At 44.5% G+C, this 27,692-nt stretch overlaps 1 protein-coding gene across 2 annotated transcripts in view; it reads left to right on the forward strand.

Moving 5' to 3' along the window:
• Positions 1 to 27,692, forward strand: part of ADCY2 (adenylate cyclase 2) — a 454,409-nt gene that overhangs the window by 394,935 nt on the left and 31,782 nt on the right. The window contains exons 18-20 of one of the 2 annotated variants that reach the window (XR_015148596.1): positions 5,053 to 5,222; positions 23,412 to 23,496; positions 26,655 to 26,796. Coding sequence is in view for 1 of the 2 variants with exons in the window: in XM_086361165.1 (XP_086217291.1) it covers positions 5,053 to 5,222; positions 23,412 to 23,496; positions 26,638 to 26,796 (414 nt within the window). In the remaining variant the exon portion in view is untranslated. Of the gene's footprint in view, positions 1 to 5,052; positions 5,223 to 23,411; positions 23,497 to 26,637; positions 26,797 to 27,692 lie in introns of both variants that reach the window. The other variant, XM_086361165.1, reaches the window with a different exon arrangement.

The raw sequence follows: 27,692 nt of genomic DNA on the forward strand, positions 1-27,692 counted from the left end.
AAAAATTTAAACCCCCTGTGCGGTCTGGCTCCCTCTCCTTGATGGATGTCGTTAGCACACCCGGTCCATCAACCCCAGGAAGGAGGGTGTGCCTCGGAGCCATCCCCATGCCTTGTTCATAAGACCCTTGCTCCTCGGAAGAAAAGCTATGACCACACTAGACAGTGTGTTAAAAAGTAGAGACATCACTAGGCTGACAAAGGACAGTATAGTCAAAGCTCTGGTTTTTCCAGTAGTCATGTGTGGATATAAGAGTTGAACCATAAAGAAGACTGAGTACCAAAGAATCAGTGCTTTTGAACTGTGGTGCTGGAGAATACTCTTGAGTCCCTTGGACTGCAAGGAGATCCAACCAGTCAGTCCAAAAGGAAATCAACTCTGAATATTCACTGGAAGGACTAATGTTGAAGCTGCAAGTCCAATACTTTGGCCACCTGATACAAGGAGCTGATTCATTGGAAAAGACCTTGATGCTGGGAAAGGTTGAAGGCGGGAGGAGAAGGGGGCCACAAAGGATGAGATGGCTGGACAGCATCATCGACTCAATGGACATGTGTTTGAATGAAGTGCAGGAGATGGTGAAGGACAGGGGAGCCTGGTGTGCTGCAGTCCATGGGGTCACAGAGTCAGACTTGTCTGACTGCCTGAACAACAACAAATTCCGCTTCTCATTCACTTAGGCTGAACTATCAAAAACCTGAGTTCTAATAATTGTTTTCAGCATAGTTTTAGCAGCAAAATCCTTTTTAAAATCAAATCTTACACACAGCCCATTTTATAATAATAAAAGCACAATTTATCTGGCTTCATATGGACCAGGCACTGCTCTCTGCTGTTTACTTTCATTACATTCTTCAGTCTTCACAGGAATTATTAAAGTAGGCCTTGTCATCCTCCCTACCTTCAATCACCTATTCAGAGGACAGGCATGGCTTTAATGATTTGTACCAATGAGCTCCTTTGTGAGTGGAAGGGTGAGACCCTGAGTGGGAACCTTGCCAGGTGCCAGGTGATTTCATGGCTTTTTTTGGAGCATTTTTGTAAGACAACCGTGACTACTGACTAAAGAGTAAGGATTCTGTAGCTCTTGGTAAGGACAGATACTTTTGAAAAATCTAGTAGTGGAGGGGCCCCAAAATGAACTAAAAAAAAAAAAAGATGACATACAAAGGACAAGCCCATGTTTTATTTGATTCACCAGAAAGACACCTGCCCGGTCAGGTTGCTGGGCACATGCCCACAGGCAAGGGGGCCCCCTGAGGACTCTCAGACGGTTGGAGGGCTCCCTGAGCTGCTTTCAGAGGCGGTCCCAGTACTGATGCCCATGTGTCACTGAGCCTCACACCCCACCCGACCTCTAAGGACAATACTTACTCATTAAGTATGTACATAAGTGATTTAAGTCATTAAGGTAATAAAAGACCTTGGTGGAAAAGGGGAAAGACCATGACCCTGGGAAAGATTGAGGGCAGGAGGAGAAGGGGACGGCAGAGGATGAGATGGTTGGATGGCATCACTGACTCAATGGACCTGAGTTTGAGCAAGCTATAGGAGATCGTGACAGACAGGGAAGCCTGGTGTGCTGCCGTCCAAGGGGTTGTAAAGAGTCGGACTTGACTTAGCGACTGAACAACAAGGTAATAATGGCAAAGTGCGCTATGAATGAGGCTGGTTTCAAAGCCCAGGCCACCTCACCCTTTGCTTTAGGGAGGCTGAGTCGGTGGTGCCCGTCCTCTCTGTCCCAAAAGTGAAAAGTACCCAAAGTGAAAGTCGCTCAATCATGTCTGACTCTTTGCAAACCCTTGGAGTATATAGTCCATGGAGTTCTCTAGGCCACATTACTGGGGTGGGTAGCCTTTCCCTTCTCCAGGGGATCTTCCCAACCCAGGGATTGAACCCAGGTCTCCCACATTGCAGGCGGATTCTTTACCAGCTGAGCCACCAGGGAAGCCCAAGAATACTGGAGTGGGTAGCCTATCCCTTCCCCAGCAGATCATCCCGACCCAGGATTCAAACAGGGGTCTCCTGCATCGCAGGCGGATTCTCTACCAGCTGAGCTACCAGGGAAGCCCTTCTCTCTCCCAGACTCTGGGTTCCACAGTTCCTCTCCACCAGCTCAACTGGCCCATCAGGATGTGTTTCCGAGACTCCTTTCCTCTTCCTGTTCTCTGTCGTTCAGAGGGTCAGTGGTCAGAACAGTGGAGAACTGACATGAGGTCATTGTTGCCAAAGAAACTGTGCTCATAGACCTTCAGCATCCCCAAGCCTGCTGCCGCCCATCATGGCTCCCGGCTGAGGGGTGCTTTCCTTCCCAAGGACTGACCTGATTGTTGTCGGTCCCTGGGGAATTAATTGCTGGTCTTCCTTCTGAAGCTGAGATGCCAGGCCTCAGTCCTCACGGGTAGGGATCTGCATCGATGCTGCGTGGGTGCCTTTCACAGGGAAGGGAGAACACTGGTGGGAATGCTGCAGCCTGTTTTTTCTGCTTTCCTTTCTTCCCAAGAACAGGACTGAGGCACTAGTATCAGGAGCTTTTCCCCGTTGTTGTTGGGTCCAACTCCTTGCAACCCCATGGACTGCAACATGCCAGGCTTCTCTGTCCTTCACTATCTCCTCAAGTTTGCTCAAGCTCATGTCCATTGAGTTAGTGATGCTATCTAACTGTCTCATCCTCTGCTTCCCCCTTCTCCTTTTGCCCTGTCTTTCCCAGCACCAGGGTGTTTTCCAGTAAGTCACCTCCTTGCATCAGGTGGCCAAAGTATTGGAGCTTCAGCTTCAGCATCAGTCCTTCCAATGAATATCAGGACTGATTTCCTTTAGGATTGACTGGTTTGATCTCCCTGCTGTCCAAGGGACTCTCAAGAATCTTATCCAGCACCGCAGTTCAAAAGCATCAATTCTTTGGTGCTCAGCCTTCTTTATAGACCAACTCTCACCCAGGGCTGACTGTAAATGACCTTGGCTGGGGAAATAAAAGAGCTAGAATGACAAAAATAAGCAGTTTGTACATGGTGTATCCCTTATAATGAAACTAAAATGGAGCAGCTTACACCCTGGGCTGTTTCTTAAAGGCAGGATTTATCAAACATCAGTCGGATGTGTTTTATTGAAATGATTAGACTTTACTGAGAGCTGCTTCTGCTGCAGTAACACTGAGATGGTAGCTCACCCTTCTTAAAGCCCCTTGATCCAGCAGACAAAGGCTTTGTGAGAATGGAAACTGTTTCCACTTGGCGGGCACCCCCTGGCCTGCAGGGCAGTGAGCTCCAAGCTTTGTGTGCTCTTCTCAGTGATCTAGAAGAAGGACATTATTACGCTCATTTTTCAGATGAGGACACTGACACAGGCAAGTCAGGTGACTGGCCTGAAGTGACTCAGCCAATGACTGGTTGGCGCACGATTGAGTCCAGGGCTGTGCTGTCTTAATGATGTGCATTGTGGTTAACAGAAGAGTGCTCACACAGCGGGGCCTGCCGCTTACCTCCCGTGGACCGCAGAAGATGGGCCGTGCCCGGCCTCTTCCTCACACCGGGGTCTTCAATTTCTTCGGGTGCCTGTCCGCTTCCAGGGTACTCACGACTCACTGGGATCAAAGATTTTTGCGTGTGCTTACTTGCTCTGTTGTGTCTGACTCTTGGTGACCCCCATGGACGGTAGCCCGCTCCTCTGTCCAGGGGGATTCTGCAGGCAAGAATACTGGAGTGGGTTACCATGCCCTCCTCCAGGGAATCTTCCAACCCAGGGATTGAACGCATTACAGGTGGATTCTTTACCATCTGAGCCACCAGAGAAGATCCCCTGGACAAGGCTCAAAGCTTTTAGTTTTTTGTTTTTCAATTTCAAATTTTACTATCAAACTACAGTATTCAAGGCAGTGTGAAACTGGAGTAAGGAAAACACAGACCAGTGGGGTGGGAGCGAGAGCTGGAGTGAACCCTCACGTCTACGGCCAGTGACTTTCAACATATGTTAATCTTGTTTGTTTCACTCTGTGTGTGTGCTCAGTTGCTTCAGTCATGTCAGACTCTTTGCGACCCCCATGGACTGTAGCCACCAGGCTCCTCTGTCATGAAATTCTCCAGGCAAGAATACTGGAGTAGGTTGCCATCCCCTTCTCCAGGAAATCTTCCCAACTTGAGGATCAAACCCGTTTCCTGAATTGCAAGCAGATTCTTAATCCACTGAGCCACCTGGGAAGCTTTGTTTTACTTTATATGGTGCTTTAATTTATTCTCAATCATCTTTGCTGTAATTCTTCATCTCGAATAAAGATTCCTGAGCAGTCCGGTGAAGCCTATGAACGCCTTAGAATGGTTAACATTTTAATTTTGGGGGTGTAGTTGATTTGCTCTGTGGTGTTAGCTTCAGGTATGCTGCACAGTGATTCAATTGTGTATAAACATATGCTCATTCTTTTTAGGTTGTTTTCTCATACAGGTTATCACAGAATACTGTGTAGAGTACCCTGTGCTATACGTAGGTACTTGTTGTTTATCATATACATAGTTCAAAACTTTTAGTTTCTTAAGTCCTTTTTATTCTAGATAATCCCTCTGACACACAACTGCCCTTTTAATAAAACCCCTGGGCTTTGTTACACCTTTAACAGAATTACCTGTAATGATTTGTATCCCCTTAATGAATTAAATCATTGAAAGCCCACAAAAGATCCTGTGGACAGTCACTGTGTTGTAATCTATAAATGTGTGGGGAGTCATATTGTTTCAAGAAGCAAATGACATCTGCTTATGATGACATGGCTTCAGCATAGATTTCTAAAACTTCTTTGTGAAAAGTATTTGGCCATATGCCCGATTATTTTGATTAAACACGCTACGCTGGGTGAGCAAGCCATGCCGTGAGGAATTCTTTTCTAAATCCAGTGTGTTTAGTCATTTACCACTGGATCAAAGAGCACAGAAGGCATCTGCTTTCATGATCAGTTTGGGAATCGACCCAGGGAGCTTGGTGGTGGTCCCCAGTTTTAATTCTCACTCCGGCATTCCTCAGAACAGATCCTCAGTATTCACCCGATGTATTTCCCGGTTCCAGTACTTTATATACAGCTGCATCCTTGGGCTGATCTCCTGTTCCGTCTTCCTGCGTGTGAATTACGAGCTGAAGATGCTGATCATGATGGCAGCCTTGGTGGGCTACAACACCATCTTCCTCCACACTCACGCTCCCCTCCTGGACGACTACAGCCAGGTCCTGTTCGAGAGGTAACCCTCTTCCTCTCCCTTCTCTTTACTTTAGTCCTTTCATGGGATGTTGGTAACAGAAGAGTGTGTGGAGTAGATGAATGGCATTGCTGTTGGGAATCTGTGTGAGAGTTTCTTTGAAGTGGTGATTCTGGAGGATGCTCTGTGTTTGTATCATAGATTACATAGGTGTGATCTAGGCATGATTATAGATGATCAGTAGATGTGAAAGGGTTTAGAGAGACCATCTGTGTTATAATCTGTACTATATTAATAAGAATAATCTTTTTCCCCATCAGTATTATTGATATTTTGGACTGAAATAATTTTTGGAGGGAGAGTTTGGGAGGAGGGGTTGCCCTATGCATTGAAGGTTATTTTGCAGCACCCTTGGCTGGGTCGGGAAGATCCTCTGGAGAGGGAAATGGCAACCCATTCCAGGATTCCTGCCTAGAAAAGTCCATGGACAGAGGAACCTGGCGGGCCACAGTCCATGGGGTTGCAAGGACGACTTAGCAACTAAACAAGAACAACTGGCCTCTGCCCGCTAGATGCCAGACACAATCCTCCACCCCAAGTCACGAACACTGTAAAGGCCTCCAGACTTTGAAGAATGTGTCGTGCAAGAGAGTACAGCCCCCAGGTCAAAACAACTGAATCCATATACACAAAAGTACTGGGGAAAATAAATGATTCTATTCACAAGGTATAATGCAAAATTTCTAATTGAAGATTTCCTAAAACATCCTGGTGTAGAGGGAATACTATCAACTGTGGCAAGTTCCAAGAAAGGATTGTTGTTATGGCTGTTTAGTTGCCAAGTCGTTGTCTGACTCTTTGTGACCCCATGGAATGTAGCCCACTGGGCTCTTTTGTCCATGAGATTTCCCAGGCAAGAATACTGGGTGGGTTGCCATTTCCTTCTCCAGGGGATCTTCCGACCCAGGGATCGAACCCACATTTCCTGCATTGGCAGGAGAATTCTTTACCATTGAGACAGCAGGGAAGGCCCCCAAGGATGTGGTTGTGTTTACACTGCCAACATTAGGACTGGATGCTTCAAGAAGGATCTTCCCAAGTCCACTCCTTTGGATTTATAAAATGTCTCCTGTTATCAAATTGCTTCTGCAAACCTATCATAAATATTTATTCATTGCTTGAAAAAAAAAAGAGTTTTAATCATGATATTCTCCAACTCACATCTTGACAGCAAAAACACATTTTGTATCAACTGTTAAGTTTATTTCAGACTTCAGGTTTTTCCTGTGAGCACTTTGCATAATCTCTCATAATATTTCTGTATTTCTTGTAACATAAAATAAATGCCTTAAATATTTGCATAGATTTTTTTGCTGCCGAAAGATGTTTTGTGTTGACAGAGCATGGCTACTTTGCCAAGGGAGGCCTGATGTCAAGAACATAGGAACCTCACTGTGTAAAGTTTTCCTCTCAAAACGATTGCTTTTAGAAACACAACTACACCACACTCTCTTCACCTAACTTAATTTTTGTCATCCTGCATGCCATGAAACCCTAATAATCTGTAGTCAAGTGGTGAGTGGTGGAGTTGTAAAAGTACATAATTGCATTAAGGTAATTTTGTGATTCCTTAGCCAAGATGAGAATGAAATCAGAAATTGATTTTCCGATACATTCTCAAAATTACCAACCATACATGCTTTACTATTTCTCTACTGCATGGAGAGCCTCTATCGAATCCCTAAATAAATGTAGCATCACTGATTCTGACGCATGGCTGAGGACACAACTGAATTGCACTTTATTAAATTTAAAGTCAAAGCAAAAGAAGAAATTAGATTAGCAAGTTTCTGATGGGGGTGGGGATTGCTTTGGAGACCTGAGGGAGACACACCACCTCTGATGAGAACCCCAGCAGCAGAAAAGTAGTTATTTGGTTGAAGAAAAGGTTTACTTTCAGAGCCCTTTGTTTTGTTCAAGGTCTGTAGTGTGTGCTTCTTGGTTCTGTCTTTATAATCACCTTCTAGCTGGGAGGGCTGACCTCACAAGCTTCAGGCACCTGCCTTTCCTTCCGACCTCAAGTCACCTACATTTCAGGCAGATTCTTTACCATCTGAGCCACCAGGGAAGCCCCTAGGAGGGTGCACCTGCCTCCCTGATCTTTTTTTTTAATTGTATTCATTTATCAGACTGTGCTGGGTCTTCGTGCTGCATGGGCTTTTCTCTGGGTGCAGCGAGGGGGTCTGGTCTCCACTCGTGGTGCACAGTCTCCTCATTGCGGGGCTTCTTCGGTTGCAGAGTACTGGCTTCAGGGTGTGTGGCTCAGTAGTTGTGACTCAGGAGCTCTGTTGCTCCAAGCATGTGGATATTCCCAGGTCAGGGATCAAACTCATGACTCCTGCACTGGCAGCTGGATTCTTTACCACTGAGCCACAAGGGAAGCCCACCTCCCTCATCTTGACTTCTTGTAGAATCCAGAGTCACAAAACAGTCCTCAGAAGACATTCAAGACAGTGGAGTACAGTTTATTATGCTAGCAGGTCCAAGGGGAATCGGTTCTCAACAAGGACCCTGATGATTTCGGAGGACTTGGTTTTAACCCTCCACTACATGACTAGTTGAAAGTTAAAGTCGCTCAGTCATGTCTGACTCTTTGCAACCCTGTGAACTATACAGTCCATGGAATTCTCCAGGCCAGAATACTGGAGTGGGTAGCCTTTCCCTTCTCCAGGGGATCTTCCCAACCCAGGGATCGAGCCCAGATCTCCCACATTGCAGGCAGATTCTTTACCAACCAAGCCACCAGGGGACCCCAAGAATACTGGAGTCAGTAGGGTTAGTTAGTAATTAGCTTTACAACACGCAGGTGCGGAAGTATTAGGAATTGCAACATGCAGGTACAGGCATTATTGTTAATCCAACTGAGATAACCTGACCTTTACTTCCAGTCTTTGTTTGCCATCTGTGAGGAGGGGGTTTCCTGGTTTTTCTTTAACGGTTAACAGGGTTCAGACTCAGTTCACATCCTGCCTTAAGATGACTGACAGTCTTCATGATGGAGTCCTTCTTCTCCTTCCAGCAGCCACAGCAGGCTAAATTTTGGGCATCTCCAGGTTCCTGCTTGAGCTGCCACGGGACTCCGAGAAGCATCCCTTGGCCAAAAGATGAGTCCTTGTTGCTGTTTAGTCCCTCAGTCGTGTCTGACTCTTTGCAACCCCATGGACTGTAGCCTGCCAGGCTCCTCTGTTCACGGGATCCTCCAGGCAAGAATACTGGAGTGGGTTGCCATTTCTTTTTCCAGGGGATCCTGGACCCAGGGATCGAATTCCTATCTCCTGCATTGGCAGGAAAATTCTTCACCACTGAGCCACCAGGGAAGCCCCAGAAGATAAATATTACTGACATAATAACATCACACCTCAAAATTAACAAATGTTCTCTAATAGCAGTTTAAAACGAACCCCACGCAAGAAACCAGACTCAGATGGTAAAGAATCCACCTGTAATACGAGAGACCTGGGTTCAGTCCCTGGGTTGGGGAGATCCCCTGGAGAATGGAATGGCTACCCACTCCAGTATTCTTGCCTGGAGAATCCCATGGACAGAGAAGCCTGGCAAGCTATAGTCTATGGGGCCACAGAGAGTCGAACACAACTGAGCGACTTGTAGGTTTGGGAGCGACAGCTTGGAATCCCCTGATCTCTCCATCTGCACTGTGTGTTTGATTTAACCATGTGTCTCATGCCAGAGCCAAAACCCATCAAGGCCAATGTTTTCTTTCCCTTTTCTGAGATTCAAGACCTTCCCCCATCAAAAAACTGATGAAGGTCTCCTCATCCTTTATCTGGTTTGTTAATGGTGAAACACCTCTATCAAATATGAAATTAAGAACTTAAAAAAAGCTGGTCTGATATAGTTCTTCTAGAATGAGTGTCATTTCATCCCACGCCCTTCAAGGAGTGGGCTGGCTTAAACCAGGGCCCAACAGCCCCTCCTTTCCTGATCCAGCTGGCCTGGGCCATTGAAGTCACGTGCTTGGTCCCATCCCTTCACTGGCCTGATTCTGGTCACTATGGATGCTGAAAACTCAGACTCTGTGCACCATTGCTGAATCGAATCTCAGAGTTTTGGGTGAAGTAGAAAATGGCTTTATTGCTTCGCCAGGCAGAGGGGGACACAGTGGGCTTATGCTTCAAAACTGTGCATCCCAACCCAGTAGAAATGATGAGGAGTTTTGTAGCAGTGGCTCGGGACAGGGTTGCTAATAAGGGTCAAGGTGCAGGCGGGACCTGCACTCCTTTAATCTGGACTCAGATGGTCTCCTCCCTTGTCTCCACATCCCCTCCCTTCCCTGATTGACAACTGTTCGAATCTGCCCTTTGGAACTCAGGAAAGGTCATGGAGGCTGGAGTCTGTTCCCTACAAACAAGAAACAGGGACCACAGTCCTGCTTGGCTTTAGCATCTCTGGGGATAGGGGAATACTGGGCCATCTTCTGAATACACAGTTCGGACTGGGCTGTTGTCCTTTATGCGAGTTTGCCATGATTCAGGGGTCTTTTTTGAGCCAAATTTAACATTGACCATGGACAAGCCAATAGGGATATTTTTGCCAGAAGGGTCAGCCAAGAAAACAGAAGTGTGCACTAGAAAGCCACCAGACCCATGAAAATTCAGAAAATGATATCAAAGATATTCATACAGATTCATGAACACAGAAAACCAACTTTACAGAACAAAAAAAGAGTCAACTTGAGAGAGTGTGCCATTAAAACTCCATGCGATTGGAGGCCAGCAGAGTCCCAGTACCTCACTTGCCATCACATGACTATGATCAGTGATCTCGTGGTGAAAGAAGCTCAGAAGTGTCTGATCTTTAGGAGGTCTGGAAAAATCCATATCCAGATACTTTGGCATTTACAACAGTCCTCTGTGTCATCTGGGGTACAAGATGCATTGCTAAATCAATCAATCAATGATTCGGATTCCAGTCCATGACACCGTCTTTCGAACCCCTCAGCCAGCACCATTACAGAGGCTCTACTTGGTGATGGTGATGGTAATAATCACTGATATTGCCAGAAGCTGTTTTTTTCTGAAGACACTTTTCCTTCTGCTGACAAAGGCTTGTTACAGGCTCTGCAAGACATTGTCAGATTTTTCCCATGTGTTTTTATTCTTACAGAGCTGAAAAATATCAGGGGATGAATGTTAATATTTCATGTGGACCCAGTCATTATGTTAACTCACCTGAATACTAGAAATATGCCTTCTCTTCTAAAGGTGGGGAATCGAGAATCTGAACAGAGGATTAACCTGGAGTCCAGCCCGTTTAACCAGCTCTATGTGGACCCTGAGCCTAATAAAATAAATACTTTGGGGCAGCATATAAATAATGTGTATAACTAAGCACTGTTATATTTAGTACCCAGCATCATTCAGAAGTTCTGATGCATGCTTAGTCACTCAGTCGTGTCCAGCTTTCTGCAGCTTCATAGACTGTAGCCCACCAGGCTCCTCTGTCCATGGGATTCTCCAGGTAAGAATACTGGAGTGGGTTGCCATTTCTTCTTCCAAGGAGAAGCTCTGGATTGTCATGTCATTTAACTTGGTGACCTTAGCAACAGCTCCATACCAAAGAGGACGATGGAAATGCTCCATAGAGTGGAGCCAAGTCAAGCACCTTCAGTATGGTTCTGCATTCTGTTTTTTCTGTGTCTCGTGGAAAATCCAGTGGCTAGAATTTGGCATATTATAATGTTTTGACAGTATCCCAACTGTGTATCAACTGATGAGGAGCCCAATGCAAAGGGGCTCCTAGAGGAAGGACCACAGCATTCTTTGTGCTCAGGAGAAAGAATGGTGCACGCCCAGCCCTGAGGGAGGTGGCCCGGAGGTATTCCAAACATCTGTCTCTCTTGGAGGCCTCCTCTTTTAAATAAAAACAGTATGCCACCTTTGTATTCAAGCCCAAAATATATCCAAGTTAATATTGAAAAGATTTAAATTACTTTCAAATTTAATATCTCAGAGTCCCTCCCCCTTCCCAATTCCCCCTCCCCCCACCCAGTGCCATCTCTAGAAACTACAGAACACGTGTTTGTTTCTCTGTGGCCGACGCCACTGGTAGCAGAGCCGAGACGTAAAAGGAGGTCAGTGATCTGAGTTGCCTAATTTAACAACAGCAACAACCAAAGAAAGTTGTCCTAGGGCTACACAAATTCTACCAGGCTTCCTTTTATCCTATAAAAAGCAACCATTAATGAGCTCCTTTGCTATCTAACCTAAAAAAGAAAATGCTCTGTGATTTGGACCCATTTGCAGGAAGATACTCAATTTGTAGGCCATTTTTTTGGTTTGTTTTGTTTGATTTTAGAATGAGAGGAGGAAGGAGGTTGCAGAGAGCCTGAACTCCCAGACTAGGCAGGATACAGCCTTCTTGTCATCAGCCCTCCAGTGGAGGAGACTAAAGCCCGGCGCACAGCCCCGTGGTATCTGATGCGCCAGCCCCATGGTGTCACACTGACGTATCCGTCGTGTCCCACTTCAAACCACTCTTCTCCGCAGGGTGAAACGATGACCGCGTTAATCAGACTGCATCTTATCTCCATAGCAGAAGGCCAGCACTGCCTCTGCAGCCCCACTTTCACCATCTCTCTCGACCTGCAGCTGCTTCCAGGGCTTTTTCTAAGCATGAGCCTAACCCCCATTATGTTCGTGCTTTGCAATCCCAGGATGTTTTGCTTGGCATTTGTGCATAACACTCAGAAAAAGCTTGAGGCTTTGAGCCCTTTGTCCCTGGATGACACCAGGCCGCCTCCAGAAGACTGTAGGATTCCAGTGCATCTGTGTCCAGCCAGGGGAAGGAATAGTGTCTAGAAATGAAACCCCTTAAGTTTCAAACTGACACAACCATTTGTCCATTCATTCCTTTTTTACAGCACAGTTTCATTGAACATGCTGTGTATTCCAGGCCTGATGCTGGAGCCCAAGCACATGGAGATGAGTAAAATGTACTCTCTGCTCTCAAGAACTTACAAAATCTCTCTGTTAGAAAAGTATGTCTCACCAGAAGACCAAAAGGCAACTTGTAGGTTGAGTTCCTACAACCTGCCTAGGAACTGAGTGAACCTGTTGACTGGGAGCTGGTTAAGTGGTCCAGAGTTTACTGTAATATTGGACAGACCTTGAAGAACTGTGGAGATCCAAAAAGATAGGGGAGGAGTGACATCAGCATCATGGCAGAATAAGACATCCCTCATGTTTGTCCCCAACAATAATTTGTTTGTAATCCCTGTGGACAGAAGTGCCTTGGTCGGAGCTGTGGGATCCAGTGCCAAACTGGATCCAGGAGGAATCTCACCCATCCACATGTCTGGCAGCAGGCATACAGACCTTTATCCTGGCTGCAGACACTGCAGTGACGTGTCATCCGGCTTCAGCCACTCTCAGACATGGAGCCCCTGGAAACACTCTTAGCCACTGACCCATGGATGAGAGAGCCTTTGTGGAAGGCCAGGTTTTCAGAGGAGAAGTTCTAGCACCACACTGAAGCAAAAAATGTGAATTTGGACATAAGAAGTGAATAAGAGAAACAGTCTGACTCTGTCCATACCACCCCACCTCCACCAAGATGGCACAGCTTCAGTCCAAGAGAGATCTTCTCAGCCTGTAACTTCTTCTGTGAGCACTCAGCTTCCCAGCTGTGTAGGGTGCTACCAAGCTGGGAGAGAGGTGGATAGGACTCTCAGAGGGCTTTAAAGGAATGCAGATCCTACTAACTGCATCACCGCCTTTGTCAAGAAGCCTACCCACAAGCCACTGGGAGCACCTCACTCACAGATTCCCCCCAGCTAGCCCACGGGGACCCCCATTGAGCCACATGCTTCAAACACACCCCCACCCTATGGCCAGGTCCCTGTGCATATTCCCTCCTAATGGCAGCATGGAGAGGGAGCTTGGACCAACAGCTCTTGGGCATGCACAGAAAGCTGGCCCAAGTCTGAGGGCCAGGGAGAGACCACCTTCTTCAATTTAAGTCTGAATTTTGCAATAAGGAGTTCATGATCTGAGCCACAGTCAGTGTGGTCTTGTTTTTGCTGACTGTATAGAACTTCTCCATCTTTGTCTGCAAAGAATATAATCAATCTGATTTCGGTGTTGACCATCTGGTGAAGTCCATGTGTAGAGTTGCCTCTTGTGTTGTTGCAAGAGGATGTTTGCTATGACAGTGTGTTCTCTTGGCAAAACTCTGATAGACTTTGCCCTGCTTCATTTTATACTTCAAGGCCAAACTTGCCTGTTAACTCCACATTATCTCTTGATTTCCTACTTTTGCATTCCAGCCCCCTATGATGAAAAAGACATCTTTTCTGGGTGTTAGTTCTAGAAGGTCTTGTAGGTCTTCATAGAACCTTTCAACTTCAGCTTTTTTGGCATTAGTGGTTGGGGCATAGACTTGGATTACTGTGATATTGAATAGTTTACCTTGGAGATGAATAGAGATCATTCTGTCATTTTTGAGATTGCATCCAAGTACTGCATTTCAGAGTCTTGTTGACAATGAGGGCTATTCCATTTCTTCTAAGGGATTCTTGCTACTACAAAGCTACAGTAATTAAAACTGTATGGCACTGACATAAAAATAGACACAGACCAATGGAACAGAATACAAAGCCCATAAATAACCCCTTGCATATGCAATAAACTAATATTTTACAAGGGAGTCAATAGTACTCAATAAGAAAAGGATAGTGTCTTTAATAAATGACATTGGAAAAATTGAATACCACATGCATAAGAATGAGGGTGGACCCCTATTATACACCACTAAGAAACATTAATTTGAAATGGATAAGATACTTATAAATATAAGATCTGAAAATTTAAAATTCCTGGAAGAAAGCATAAGGGGAAAAATCTCCTTTACATTGGTCTTGACAATGATTTGTTTGGATATGACACCAAAAACACAAGCAACAAAAGCTAAAATAAGTGAGTGAAACTCATCAAACTGAAAAGCTTCTGATTAGCAAAAGAAACTGTCAATGAAATGAAAAAGGAAGCTATGGAATGGGAGAAACTATTTGCCAGTAATATATCTGATAATGGATTAATATCCAAAATACACAAAGAGCTCGTGGAATTCAGTGTAAAAAATCAATTTGAAAGTAGGCAGAAGAGTTGAATAGACATTTTCCAAAGAAGACATACAAATGGACAACAATATGTAAAAAAATGCTCAATATTACAATCAGAGAAATGCATATCAAGATCACAATAAAATACTTCCTCACACTCCTTAGAATGGCTGTCATCAAAAAGACAACAGATAGAAGGTGTTGGCAAGGATGTGGAGAAAAGGAAATAAGGGGATATTTTTTTCTCAGCCATGAGACAAAAGGAAATCCTCCATTTGCAACAACATGGATGGACCCTGAGGGCATCATGCTTAGTGAAGTAAGTCGGACAGAGAGACAAATACTGTATAATCTCACTTATATGTGAAGTCTAAGACAGCTGAACTCACAGAAACAGAGAGTAGAATGGTGGTTACCAGGAGCTGGGAGTGGGAGAAAGTGGAGAGATAATTGGCCAAAAGTCACAAGCTTCCAGTTATAAGATGAATATATGTTTTGAAGAGCTAAGGGACAGTGTGGTGACTACAGATAATCATACTGTATTATATACTTGAAAGTTGCTAAAAGAATAGATTTTCAGTGTTCTCACCACAAAAAGGAGATGATAATCACTTGAGGTGATGACTTAAATCAAATCCCTTACCATTATTCAGTGGACGTGACAAATAGATTCAAGGTATTAGATCTGATAGACAGAGGCCTGAAGAACTATAAACCGAGGTTCATGACATTGTACAGGAGGCTGTGATCAAGACCATCCTGAAGAAAAAGAAATGCAAAAAGCAAAATGGTTGTCTGAGGAGGACTTACAAATAGCTGAGAAAAGAAGAGGAAAGAAATGCAAAGGAGAAAAGGAAAGATATACACATCTGAATGCAGAGTTCCAAAGAATATCAAGGAGAGATAAGAGAGCCTTCCTAAGTGATCAATATAAACAAATCAAGGAAAAGAATAGAGTGGGGAAGACTAGAGATCTCTTCAAAGAAAATTAGAGAAACCAAGGGAACATTTCATGCAAAGATGGGCACAATAAAGGAAAGAAATTGTATGGACCTAAGAGAAGCAGAAGATACAAAGAAGAGGTGGCAAGAATACACAGAAGAATTATACAAAAAAGATCTTCATGACCCAGATAACCACAGTGGTGTGATCACTCACCTAGAGCCAGATATCCTGGAGTGCAAAGTCAAGTGGGCCTTAGGAAACATCACTACAAACAAAGCTAGTGGAGATGATGGAATTCCAGTTGAGCTATTTCAAATCCTAAAGGATGATGCTGTGTAAGGACTGCCCTCAATATGCCAGCAAATTGGGAAGACTCAGCAGTGGCCACAGGACTGGAAAAGGTCAGTTTTCATTCCAATCCCAAAGAAAGGCAATGCCAAAGAATGTTTAAACTACCATACAACTGTGCTCATCTCACACACTAGCAAAGTAATGCTCAAATTTCCCCAAGCCAGGTCTCAACAGTATGTGAACCGAGAACTTCCAGACGTTCAAAGTAGATTTAGAAAAGGCAGAGGAACCAGAGATCAAAGTGTCAACATCCGTTGGTTATCAAAAAAGCAAGAGAATTCCAGAAAAACATCTACTTCTGCTTTATTGACTGCACTAAAGCCTTTCACTGTGTAAAATTGTGGAAAGTTTTTGTGGAAAAACAAACTGTGGAAAATTCTTAGAGATGGGAATACCAGACCACCTTACCTGCCTCCTGAGAAATCTGTTTGCAGGTCAAGAAGCAACAGTTAAAACAAGACATAGACTGGTTCCAAATTGGGAAATAAATACATCAAAGATGTATATTGTCACCCTGCTTATTCAACTTATATGCAGAGTACATCATGCAAAATGCCAGGCTGGATGAAGCACGTGCTGGAATCAAGAATGCCAGGAAAAGTATCAATAACTTCAGATATGCAGATGACACCACCCTTATGGCAGCAAGTGAAGAAGAACTAAAGAGCCTCTTGATGAAAGTAAAAGCAGAGAGTGAAAGATCTGGCTTAAAACTCAACATTCAAAAAATGAAGATAATGGCATGCAGTCCTATCACTTCATGGCAAATAGATGGGGAAACAATGGAAACAGTGAGAGACTTTATTTTCTTGGGCTCCAAAATCACTGCAGATGGTGACTGCAGCAATGAACTTAAAAGATGTTTGCTCCTTGAAAGAAAAACTATGTCCAACTTAAATAGTGTATTAAAAAGCAGAGACATCGCTTTTCAAACAGTGGTCCATCTAGTCAGTTACGGTTTTTCCAGTAGCCATGTATGGATGTGAGAGTTGGACTAAAGCTGAGCGCCAAAGACCTGATGCTTTTGAACTGTGGTATTGGAGAAGACTCTTGAGAGTCCCTTGGACTGCAAGGAGATAAGACCAGTCAATTCTATAGGAAATCAATCCTGAATATTCATTGGAAGGACTGATGCTGAAGCTGATGTTTCAATATTTTGGCCACCTTATATAAAGAGTTGACTCATTAGAAAAGACCCTGGTGCTGGGAAAGATTGAAGGTAGGAGGATAAGGGGAAAACAGAGGTTGAGATGGTTGGATGGCATCACCAACCTGGTGGACATGAGTTTGAGCAAGCTCTAGGAGTTGGTGATGGACAGGGAAGCCTGGTGTGCTGCAGTCCATGCGGTGGCAAAGAGTCAGACTCAACTGAGCAACTGAACTGATCTGAACTGAGCTGAGGTGATGAGGGTGATAGCTAACGCTATGGTGATAAACATTTTCCAATATGTAAGTGTATCAAAACACATTGTACACCTCAAACTTACACAGTCAGTTATATTTCAATAAAACTAGAATGAAAGTAACTGAAATATATCAAAAGACAAAGTGTCTACACAGGTCACTTCCAGCCCTGACTTGGCTGGTGAAGTTTAGTCACTCAGTCATGTCCGACTCTGTGACCTCCTAGACTGTAACCCACCAGACTCCTCTATCCATGGAATTTTCCAGCCAAGAATATTGTAGTTGCCATTTCCTTCTCCACAGGATCTTCCCAACCCATGGATTGAACCCATGTCTCCTGTGTCGGCAGTCACTGGCAGGTGTATTCTTTATCACTGAGCCACCAGGGAAGCCCATATGATGCATCTCCCACCATTGGAAAGGAATGGTTTATCTTTTTAAATGACTGAGCTGTTTTAGAACTCTCCTGTCTGACCACAGCCCTGGCAGTCATTGGAAACAAACAGATCAGCCGTCGGGAAATAGGTGTGCTTTGATGGCTGCTAAGTCTGAGAAGTAGAGTACAGGAATCCTAGATGAGCTGTCATCTTCATGCTTCATCACCCACCAGCATCGCCTCGCCAGGACTCAGCCACTGTGCTGGTGACCAGAGGGGAAGAGTGTTCTGAGAGCAGATATCAGCAGGATGCTATATGCTGTTTAACTGGAAAACCAGAAGGGAGCGTCAGAAAAGTGGTACCTACATCTCAGCGACTCCTTCTCCAGCCAGACTTGGAAGAAGATTTCCTGACAGGGCAATTGGCCGTCTTTATTTTGCCTTCTGCATTTTAACGCCAGCATTTCCTTTCTAGTGTGTTTTTGCTTTGTTCTGGACAGCATCATCTTCTGACATTGTAATTGAGATCCCAGTCCTATGCTCTGCAAGGTGCAGCAGATTCATCCTTGCAGCAGCATCCACTTGGCCAAAACTTGAGCTTTTTGCATCCCTTCACAATGATGGCTCAGTGGGTAAAGAATCTACCTGTAATCCAAGAGACATAGGAGATACGGGTTTGATTCCTGGGTCGGGAAGATCCCCTAGAGAAGAAAATGGCAACCCATACCAGTATTCTTGCCTGGAGAATCCCACATGCCTCCAGAAGAGTCTGGCGGCCTACAGTCCAAAGGGTCACAATGAAATATGTCATAAGACAAAGTGTCTACACAGGTCACTCCCAGCCCTGACTCAGCTGGTGATGTTTAGTTGCTCAGTCATTTCTGACTCTGTGACCCCCCTGGGCCGTATGGAGCCCACCAGACTCCTCTGTCCATGGAATTTTCCAGCCAAGAATATTGAAGTGGACACGACTGAATATTAAAGAGTCGGACAGGACTGAGTGACTAAGCACAGCACACAGTGAAGATGCCTGAGGGTTCAGAGGTGTCTGGTCGGTAAAGCCAGGCAGTTCCTAACTTACTGGTATCACACAGCTATAGCCAGAAGTAAACTGATCGTCAGCCGTTCAACACGAGGGTCTCATGTGGGAGGAAGGGGGCGGGAGCCATCGTCTCTTTGTGGATCTTTTCTTTATGAAACATGGGCTTCAGGAACCAGGGCCCCAGAGGTCAGACTACTTTTGATCCCAGTGAGAGGCCTGGGAAGGTCTTATTTTTACCTCCATTTGCGTATTGTTTCTAATACCACAGAAACTCAGTTTCTTGAGGTCGTCTTCTTAATAAGAAGCTTATGTATAGAAAATAAAAAGTTTTGAAATATTATGTGTGTGGATACATGCCTGGACTGCATTCTCCCCTGAGAGCAGTGAAAATGTCATTTTTATCTCACGGAGCTGTTTGCCTTTAGGTTAGAGACTGTTCACCAAGCACTTCCATCACCCTCACCCAATTTGTTAGGTTTCTTTGTTTTCTTGGCCTCTGGAAACCTGAGGGCCAGAGTGATGGCTCCATTAACAGCCTCAGGGTGAGGGCTGGCTGTAAATTAGTGTGTGGCTACAGGCACATGTGGGTGTCTGTGTCTCCAGAGCCCAATTTTTCAGACTGAAAAATAAGCTGTCTGGTCACATTTTGGCTAGCACTGTCAAGCGAAGAATCCTAGAGTCAGAAACTTTCTGTTATATTAGCTCTGTCTTCCATACTTCATAACAGAGTGGCAACACGACCCTAACATGGTCAAGTCCAAAGTGGATTTCACCCTAAAACTTAAAGGAGAGAGACCTCATATCCCAGTGACTGTCAATTTTATATAAATGGCCGACACAGTTGTTAATGCATGAACTGTGTCACCTACACGAAGATGTGTTGAGGTCCAAACCCCAGTGGCTGAGGAGGTGACCTCATTTGGACATAGGGTCGTTGCACGTGTATTCAGTTACAATGTGGTCCTGCTGGTGTGCTGCTGCCTGTGCTAGGTCACGCCTGACTCTGCCACCCCATGGACTGCAGCCCACCAGGCTCATCGTTCCATGGGATTTCCCAGGCAAGAACACTGGAGTGGGCTTCCATTCCTTCTCCAGGGGATCTTCCCCACCCCAGGATCAAACGCATGTCTCCTGCAACTCCTGCATTATAGGCAGATTCTTTACTGCTGAGCCATCAGGGAGAGCAGGGTGGCTCTAATCCAATATGACTGGTGTCCTTATAAGAAGATGGCCAGGGTGGTCCGATGGTTAAGAATCCACCTTGCAGTGCAGGGGACATGGGTGCGATCCCTCATCTGGGACGATCCCACATCCACGGAGCAACTAAGCCCATGGACCACAACTGCTGAGCCTGTGCTCTAGAGCCCAGGAGCCCCAACTACTGGAGCCCACGCACCCTAGAGCCCATGCTTCACAACTGGAGAAGCCACTTCAGTGAGAAGCCCATACATCGCAACTAGAGAAAAAGCCTACACACAGCAACAAAGACCCAGCACAGCCAAAAATAGTGATTTTTTAAAAAATTATGTGGATTGAAAATAAAAGAAGAAGAAGACAGCTATATGGAGACAGACATAGGATGGGGTCAGGGGAACCACGTGATGATGAAGATAGCCATTGGAATGAAACAGTGCCCAACCAGTCACTGAAGCCAGGATGAGACAAGGATGGATTTCTCTGCAGGTTTCAGAGGGAGGGCAGCCCTGCCGGCACCCTGATTTTGAATGTCTAGCCTCCAGAACCGTGAGGTGACACGTTTATGCTGATTTAAGCCATGCTGTGAGATGGTTTCAGCAGCCACAAGAAACTAATATGACCGGCCTGGTTGACTAGACGTTGCCAGAAGACATCCCGGAATCTTATTCTGTCTGTGCTGATGTCCCCCACATGCTACCTACTCCTCTTCCTCCCAGTCTACCCTGTGTTCAATAAGAGCAAGGAACCCAGGAATGGGCCTGTAGATGGAAAAATTCATCCTTCAAGCTTCAGGAGCCCAACAGCCCTGGCCTGTGAATGGCCCACATGGGAGAGACGGGCTCTGATTGAAGTCAGCAGTTCTTTGGGGCTGGATGAATCAAAGAAATTTTTGGGAAATCTAAATGAAATCCAAGACAGCAGGTTACAGTTCTTTCTAGTCAACCAAGAACATCAGAAAGAAATAAGGCATCTGTGTATCGGTACCCAAGTCTGTCTCATAGGCCATGTTGCACGCAATTATTTCAGAGGTCCATTGAGTTCTGCACTTTCCAATGCACTGCCTGGGCCAGCAATGAGTCTTTCCTTGTGTGGTTTTTCTCCAAGTCCACAGTGGCACTTGCCACAATTCCTCACTAAGGCTCAGGATCTGGGAGTTATGTAGAGAAGGTCATTTCTACTCCTAAACTGATGTTTACATGTGTGAGGAGTCCCAGTAAAGGATTTTTCCCTCTAGGTTGCTTGCATGTATTTTCTGTGTGATTATCTGAAAACCCAGCCTGCCCTGAACTGCACAAGGAGGGTCTTACCTCCTCTCCATCAGTGAGAAGAATCAGAGATGGCTCTGTAAAGGTGGGGCATCCATTCCCTTATTTGGGGATTCCCTGGGGACCTGAATTCTGATTGGTTGCATTGATTAAGCTACTGTAAGATGCTGACCTCAGAGTTAACATTTTACTCTCAGTTTAGGTTTACAGGGTGATAAGTGAAACAGTCATGGAGGGTGTCATAACAATTTTCTCAGACCCCTAGAATTTTAAAGTAGTAAAGTGTCCGTAAAGCAATGTGAAAATTAAAAACAGCCCACACCAGCTTCTTGGGCAGTGTTGGCTATGTTGTACTACTTTTTTTTTTTACTGAGTTGTGAGGCTTGTGGGATCTTAATTCCCCAACCAGGTATCAAACCCAAGCCCCAGCAGTGAAAGCACCAGAGTCCTAACCTCCGGACTACCAGGGAATTCCCTGCACCACTTTTATTAACTGGTCAGTATCCTGTCAGTATCCTTCCCAGGTGGCTCAGATGGTAAAGAATCTGCATGCAATGCAGGAGACCCGGATTCCATCCCTGGATGGGGAAGATCCCCTGGAGAAGGGAATGGCAACCCACTCCAGTATTCTGGCCTGGAGAACTCCATGGACAGAGGAGCCTGGCTGGCTACAGCCCATGGGGTTACAAAGAGTCAGACATGACTGAACAACTAAAATAAATAAAAAATCCTGTCCATGTAGCCCATATGGTGGGGGGAGGGGGGTATGAATTTAAAAGTCACTGAAGTCTGCGTTGTTTATAAACATCCGCTCCTCACAGTTACCTCAAGTGCACTATTAGACACAGATGCCATGGGCTCAAAAAGGATCTTCATTTCTTGACCGTCTGAGCCACCAGGGAAGCAACTCTGGATCTTCATTTCTTAAAATCTGTCCTATTGAGACAGGAAAGTGACATTTCTCAGCCCACTTTATTCACAGAGAGAAACTGATGACCTCCTTATGGCTGTTGAGCTCAATTTTTTTTTTTTCCAGCCACAGTTGGGCTCAGGAGGAGGAAAGAGACCTGAGTACAAGCATAGCCTTTCTGGAGAGTTCTCTTACGTCTGACACCCATCAGCCACTGGGACTGGAGATTCTGTTTCCTCTTTTCTACTAGAATCCACCTGTCATTCTGCTAATGAAATTCACCAGCCTGCATTCTCTTATCTTTTTCTCTAGCTTCCTCGCCCCATTCCCTTATCACTGTATGGTTAATACTAAAAATCGTGAGTGCCACTTATAAAGTGCCTCCTGTGTGCCAGGCTGTGTGCCAGTTACATCAGTATCTGACTTACTGTCCAAGGCAGCCTACATGATGGATATCAGTACCCGCTTTGGGTGATGAGGAAGGTGAAGTTTAGAGGAGTTTATCCCAGGTGCCAAGCTCACTAGACTAGAGCAGGGGAGACATGATTCCATCCTCGTTTACTTACTTCAAAGCCCACCTGCGCTCTTGGGTACTTGATCAATTTCTCCTATGTCATCAGCCCTCGAATCTTCTATGGAGAAAAAGGAAAATCTCACCACCAGTTCAACTCACAAGCAGAAACTGATGACCTGATATTTTACACTTGATTAAATACAGGCTATGCTGTTTATGTGACATAATGCCCATACATTATCAACTTTTCTTTCTGAAGTCTCATTTACTGTGGGGAATAATCATTTGTCAGCTTCTGCAAGATTCCCCTGGGGTATCAAGTAGATTTCTCCTTGTTTGCTGAACTTGTCAGGGTTCTCCCAGAAAACAGAACCCTTATGTTGACACAAAAAAAATGGACTATCACACATGCCAAGTAGGATGAGTTTGTGGTCATTGCCTACAAGATTGTGATAAGGATGGAGGGCTCCAGCCAGCATGGTAAGAACTCTTGGGGCAGTGGGCCAGGAACTTGGTGGGGCAGTGGGCCAGGGGTGTCCACACCTTTGTGATACAAAACCCCATGGAAGGAGGACTAAGAATCAACACCTGCCAGAAAGCTGTAAGAGCATGTATTATTCCTTAGTCCAAGTGGCTTATAGAAATCAAGTTCCCTACTTCATTTTTGTATCTCCTATGATCATTCATTCCTAGCACACTGTCTCTTTCTGCAAATAATTACTAAAAAAAAAAAAACAAATCATATAATCAAACTATCCATACCGATCCCAGAAATAAAAAGAAAATATTACAAATATTCTGTTATTCTTTTATATATTTGCTAGAGCTTGGTATAAAGTAAGAAATCTATAGTCATTTGGAAGATTTTTTTCTTTTACTGAGCTCTCAAAATAAGGATTATTTTGTTTTCTCTTGATGCAATCTGGGTTTGCAAATATATTTAAAATGTGTGTGTGTGTGTGTGTTTGGTTGATTGGTGTAGAATGTAGACAGGCTTTAGAGATTCTGAAATTTGTTGATGCATGAATTCTAAGTCCTATGTGTATGTTGTTTTCTCGTATTGTTCTCGTCTGTTTGTTTCTTAATAGACCAGGCATTTGGAAAGACCTAAAGACCATGGGCTCAGTATCTCTCTTTATATTTTTCATCACACTGCTTGTTCTGGGCAGACAGGTAAGAAGCTTGTTTCTTCTATAACTTCTCTAAAGTGCTGTATTAATAATACTTTGCTCCTGCACATTGCTGTTGCTTCATGCAAACAAATGTTGAAGCAGCAGCAGCAGCGTCTTATAACAACAGAAAAGCAGGTAGCACAAGGTGCTTGGATGTAGACACTAGGAAAAGGCCTCTATTGCTTCCCTAAGAGGCAGACTTTGTGAATGGTAGAAATGTGAGTCAATGAATTTCCTGTGAAGCCTCAAAATAAATATGTAAGTTTTGTAAGCCTACAAAAGTATTCCCTCAATAGCTGACATTAATTGGGAAAAATGTCCCTTGCCTGGGGTTTTCATCTGCATTTCAGAAGGTATGACTTCTTTTTCTTTGAACTGGGTATTAAACATCCTTGCTGTCACTTGCAGTTATCCCTAGAAGTATGGTCCCCGGTTCAAAACTTTGGTTTTGTAATACAAATGAAATGTCCTCCTCGGCCTCTGTGCCTCTCTGGCCTCCCAGTGGAGCCTCTGGGTGCAGGACTTTGTTGGGCAATATTCTTTCTCTGCCTGCAAACAAGGACAATCACCCAAAAACTAAAAAGTATCCCATACAGCTAGCTTTACCTCAACCAACATTTTGTTTTAAGTTCTTTGATGGATAACATGAAACAGAGAAGTGGTTTATTTGGAGATAACCAAGGAAAAGGCAAGGCCAATTAAATTACATATACACCTCTAAACTGTAACATTATATGAGACGCAAACTGTCAACTGGGAGTGTGGGTCCAGCTTCCATTTCTCACCAGGAGGAAGCAATTACTGATCTCACGGTCAGGGCAGAGACCAGGCCTGTGACAATCAGTGCAGCACGTAGGGATGCCAGCCATCCTCTGCCATCTTCCTGGAGGCCACAGTGCAGCCCTCTCCAGTCTCTGGAGCGCTCCACTGTGGTCCTGACACAGAGCTCAGAAGACCTGGGTCCCCTCATCGTCGTCCGCACCTCTGTCCCTGGCACAGATTCACCATGGGGAGCCAGGAGGCTGATCTTCACTCCAGAATCATTAAGTGAATGATTTACTAAGGTCCAAAGTCTTCTGGGATAACAAGCACTGTGAAGTCTGTGACACCGGGCTTCTGCATACACTTCAGGAAATGCAGCTGTATTATAAAACCTTATTATAAATAAGGTTTTCAAGTGCCATAAGAATTCATGGCCTCAGAGTTACTTCTTTTCTGAATATGTTTTAAAAAATAGCACAGACACTTTGCAACTTATTTCATTATTATTTGTCCTGATGGCTCCCCTGCCCTATGACCATCTTTCTGGAAATGATCACCATGTACGTGCTTTCTAAGAAAATGTTTATGCTAAATACTGCTTTAGGCATCTCAAAAACCTTAGTGAAGAAATAACAAAGTCCTAGACAAGAGCACCCCACTCTGGTACTCTTGCCTGGAAAATCCCATGGATGGAAGGAGCCTGGTGGGCTACACAGTCCATGGGGTTGCACAGAGTTGGACACGACTGAGTGACTTCACCTTCACTTTTCACTTTCATGCACTGGAGAAGGAAATGGCACCCCACTCCAGTGTTCTTGCCTGGAGAATCCCAGGGACGGGGGAGCCTGGTGGGCTGCCGTCTATGGGGTCGCACAGAGTCGGACACGACTGAAGCGACTTAGCAGCAGCAGTGGCAACCTGGTGCCTGAGAGTGAGGCCAAGGTCCTTGTGTGAGAGCGTTAGCATCCTTGGATGCTCAAACATACACACACTGGGCTTGCTGCCTGCCTACACTGACTCCTTGGCTCTGCTCATGTTTCATTTTTCTCTGATCTTCAACCCATGTCTTCTCAAAGCCACCACCATAGATTGCTTCTGTCACTTTAGTTTAAAACCAGCCACACCACTAATTTGCCCCCCACCTTCAAAAAAATCCAAGTAAATAATCTGTTCTCCAAGTGAGAGACCTTTTCTAGTACATACATAGCATGGTTTCCATAAATACAGAATGTGGAGAAATGTAACAGTAATATAAAAAACTTTTTAAATATCTCTTTTGTAATCTTTTTTAAAAAATGCCTCCCCGGAGGAAGAGGAGTAATTTTTGTGTATATCATATATAGTTTGAATCAAACCTAATTTCAGTGAATGATCATTGCTCATTCAGACTTTGAAATGTAATTTTTTTTTAAATTGCCATCTGTGCCTGAGGCCATTTATGAGTGTTTTGTTTTATTTTGTGCCATTACTGGTATATCTAATCAAACCCATAAAACAAACTCGCTCCATTTGGTTCTTCTTTGCGTTTATTTGTCAGTATCTGTGCTGAGATACACTTTATTATTTAGGCCCTTCTGTTATAGGAAGATAATTCAAGGTTATTTCATTATATGAAATTGTATACATCAGAGCAGACACAAAATGATGCCAAACCAAAGAGACTCTGTGACAGTAATTGAGCCTCTCTATTTATACAATGTTAATAACAGCTGGTTTTCAAAAACTTTGAATTTTAATACATTATAAGCATGAACACATATGTGTTTACCAGCAGGCACCATCTTAATTAAATGATATAAAAATGAACTTTTGTCTAAATATAATGTCATTCTCTCAGTACAGTGCAGCCCCAAATGGAAAAACACTTACTTTTCAATGAACACTTAATTATATAATTTGTGATAGAGGAAAACTGATTTTCAGAGATTAAAGGCAAACTGCCACGAATGAACACTATTATTTTTTAAATGCAAATCATGAAATGCACTCTCTCTACTAATGTATTTTCCAAGTTTCATTTATTCATTATTTATATTCTATCATGCCTCATTTCAAAAAATAATTCAAGCCACCTTTTATTAATATAACTGTGTAAGAAGCTTTTATGTCATCTTTTTTTTTTTTTTCTTTCAAGCCTCACTATTTCCTCTGTTCCTGAGGCTGGTTGCTTCTCAAATTTGCATTTTTGCATATCTGCGTTAGAAGGTGAATGAGAGACAGTTGGGGTAAACAGAGGGTTTGGTAGGGAGGATGACAATTCTGTTTGGGGGCGTTCTTTTTTAGATTTTGTCTCATTCTTTTTATTTTCTCTTTAAAACCTCCACTCTCTGGCAGGACAAGATGCCTATTGTTTCTTTACCTCTGTGTCCTCTTGTAACAGAATGAATATTACTGTAGGTTAGACTTCTTATGGAAGAACAAGTTCAAAAAAGAGCGGGAGGAGATAGAAACCATGGAGAACTTGAACCGAGTGCTGCTGGAGAACGTGCTTCCTGCGCACGTGGCTGAGCACTTCCTGGCGCGGAGCCTGAAGAACGAGGTCAGAGAGGCGGGGCTGGTGGGGAGAGGCGGGGCTGATGCGGGGAGGCGGGGCTATGGGGGAGAGGCGGGGCTTACGAGGTGAGGCAGGGCTCAGAGATGTGTAAGATACTACGTGCGTTCCTATGAAATGTTCACTGATAGTTGGGAGGGAATGAGGGATCCAGAAACCTATGGATGGATGAACTTGTTAATAGAGAAGCTGAACCTTGATGACACTGATGTACACAAAGCCACAGAGTGAGAAGGCTTGTAACAGTATTTTTCTATTTAAAAAAAAAAAAAACACACTTTATTTTTCAATAATTAAAGTTTATGTTGAGAAGAACTTGCCTCGTGGCAGGGGAGGGGCCGGACCTTATCCCTAGTCTTTCTGGAAGTGTGCTGGGCGTGGTCAGCCAGTCCAGGGGCTCCATTCACTTCCCTACTTTTTCTCCTGGTGTTTTCAGCTTTCGGTAGGTTATTCAGCAACTCATTTGCCTGTGGGTCAGAGATAATGAAATCATTACATCTATTAAGGAGGAACCATCTGTTTTCGTTAACAATGTAAGAGCATCTTTGTCTATATGTCTCGTCGGTTCAGTCTATGAATTCAGCAGGTATCGAAGGTTGCCCCTGCCCTGTGTCAGGCCGGTGCTTGGCCTGCTGAGCCACAGTCCATGGGCTTGCAAAGGGCAGACATGACTGAGTGACTGAACAACAGCTGCCGCTGCGTGCAGGCCAGCGACCTTCTGTCCCCAGTGTATCTCGGGTGCTCCCAAGACGGGGATGACATTTTCTCCCAAGTTGCCTCATCATCGCACTATTTTAATAGTTTAAGAACACACACAGAGTCATCTACAGCCTTCACCACCCCCATGGGCTCCATGAGGAAGGCTGCAGAGTGGGCTTGAACCT

Source organism: Bos grunniens, chromosome 20 (assembly GCF_055505025.1).
Source record: "Bos grunniens cultivar Pamir isolate PY7600 chromosome 20, Bosgru_T2T1.0, whole genome shotgun sequence".
Lineage (NCBI taxonomy): Eukaryota > Metazoa > Chordata > Mammalia > Artiodactyla > Bovidae > Bos > Bos grunniens.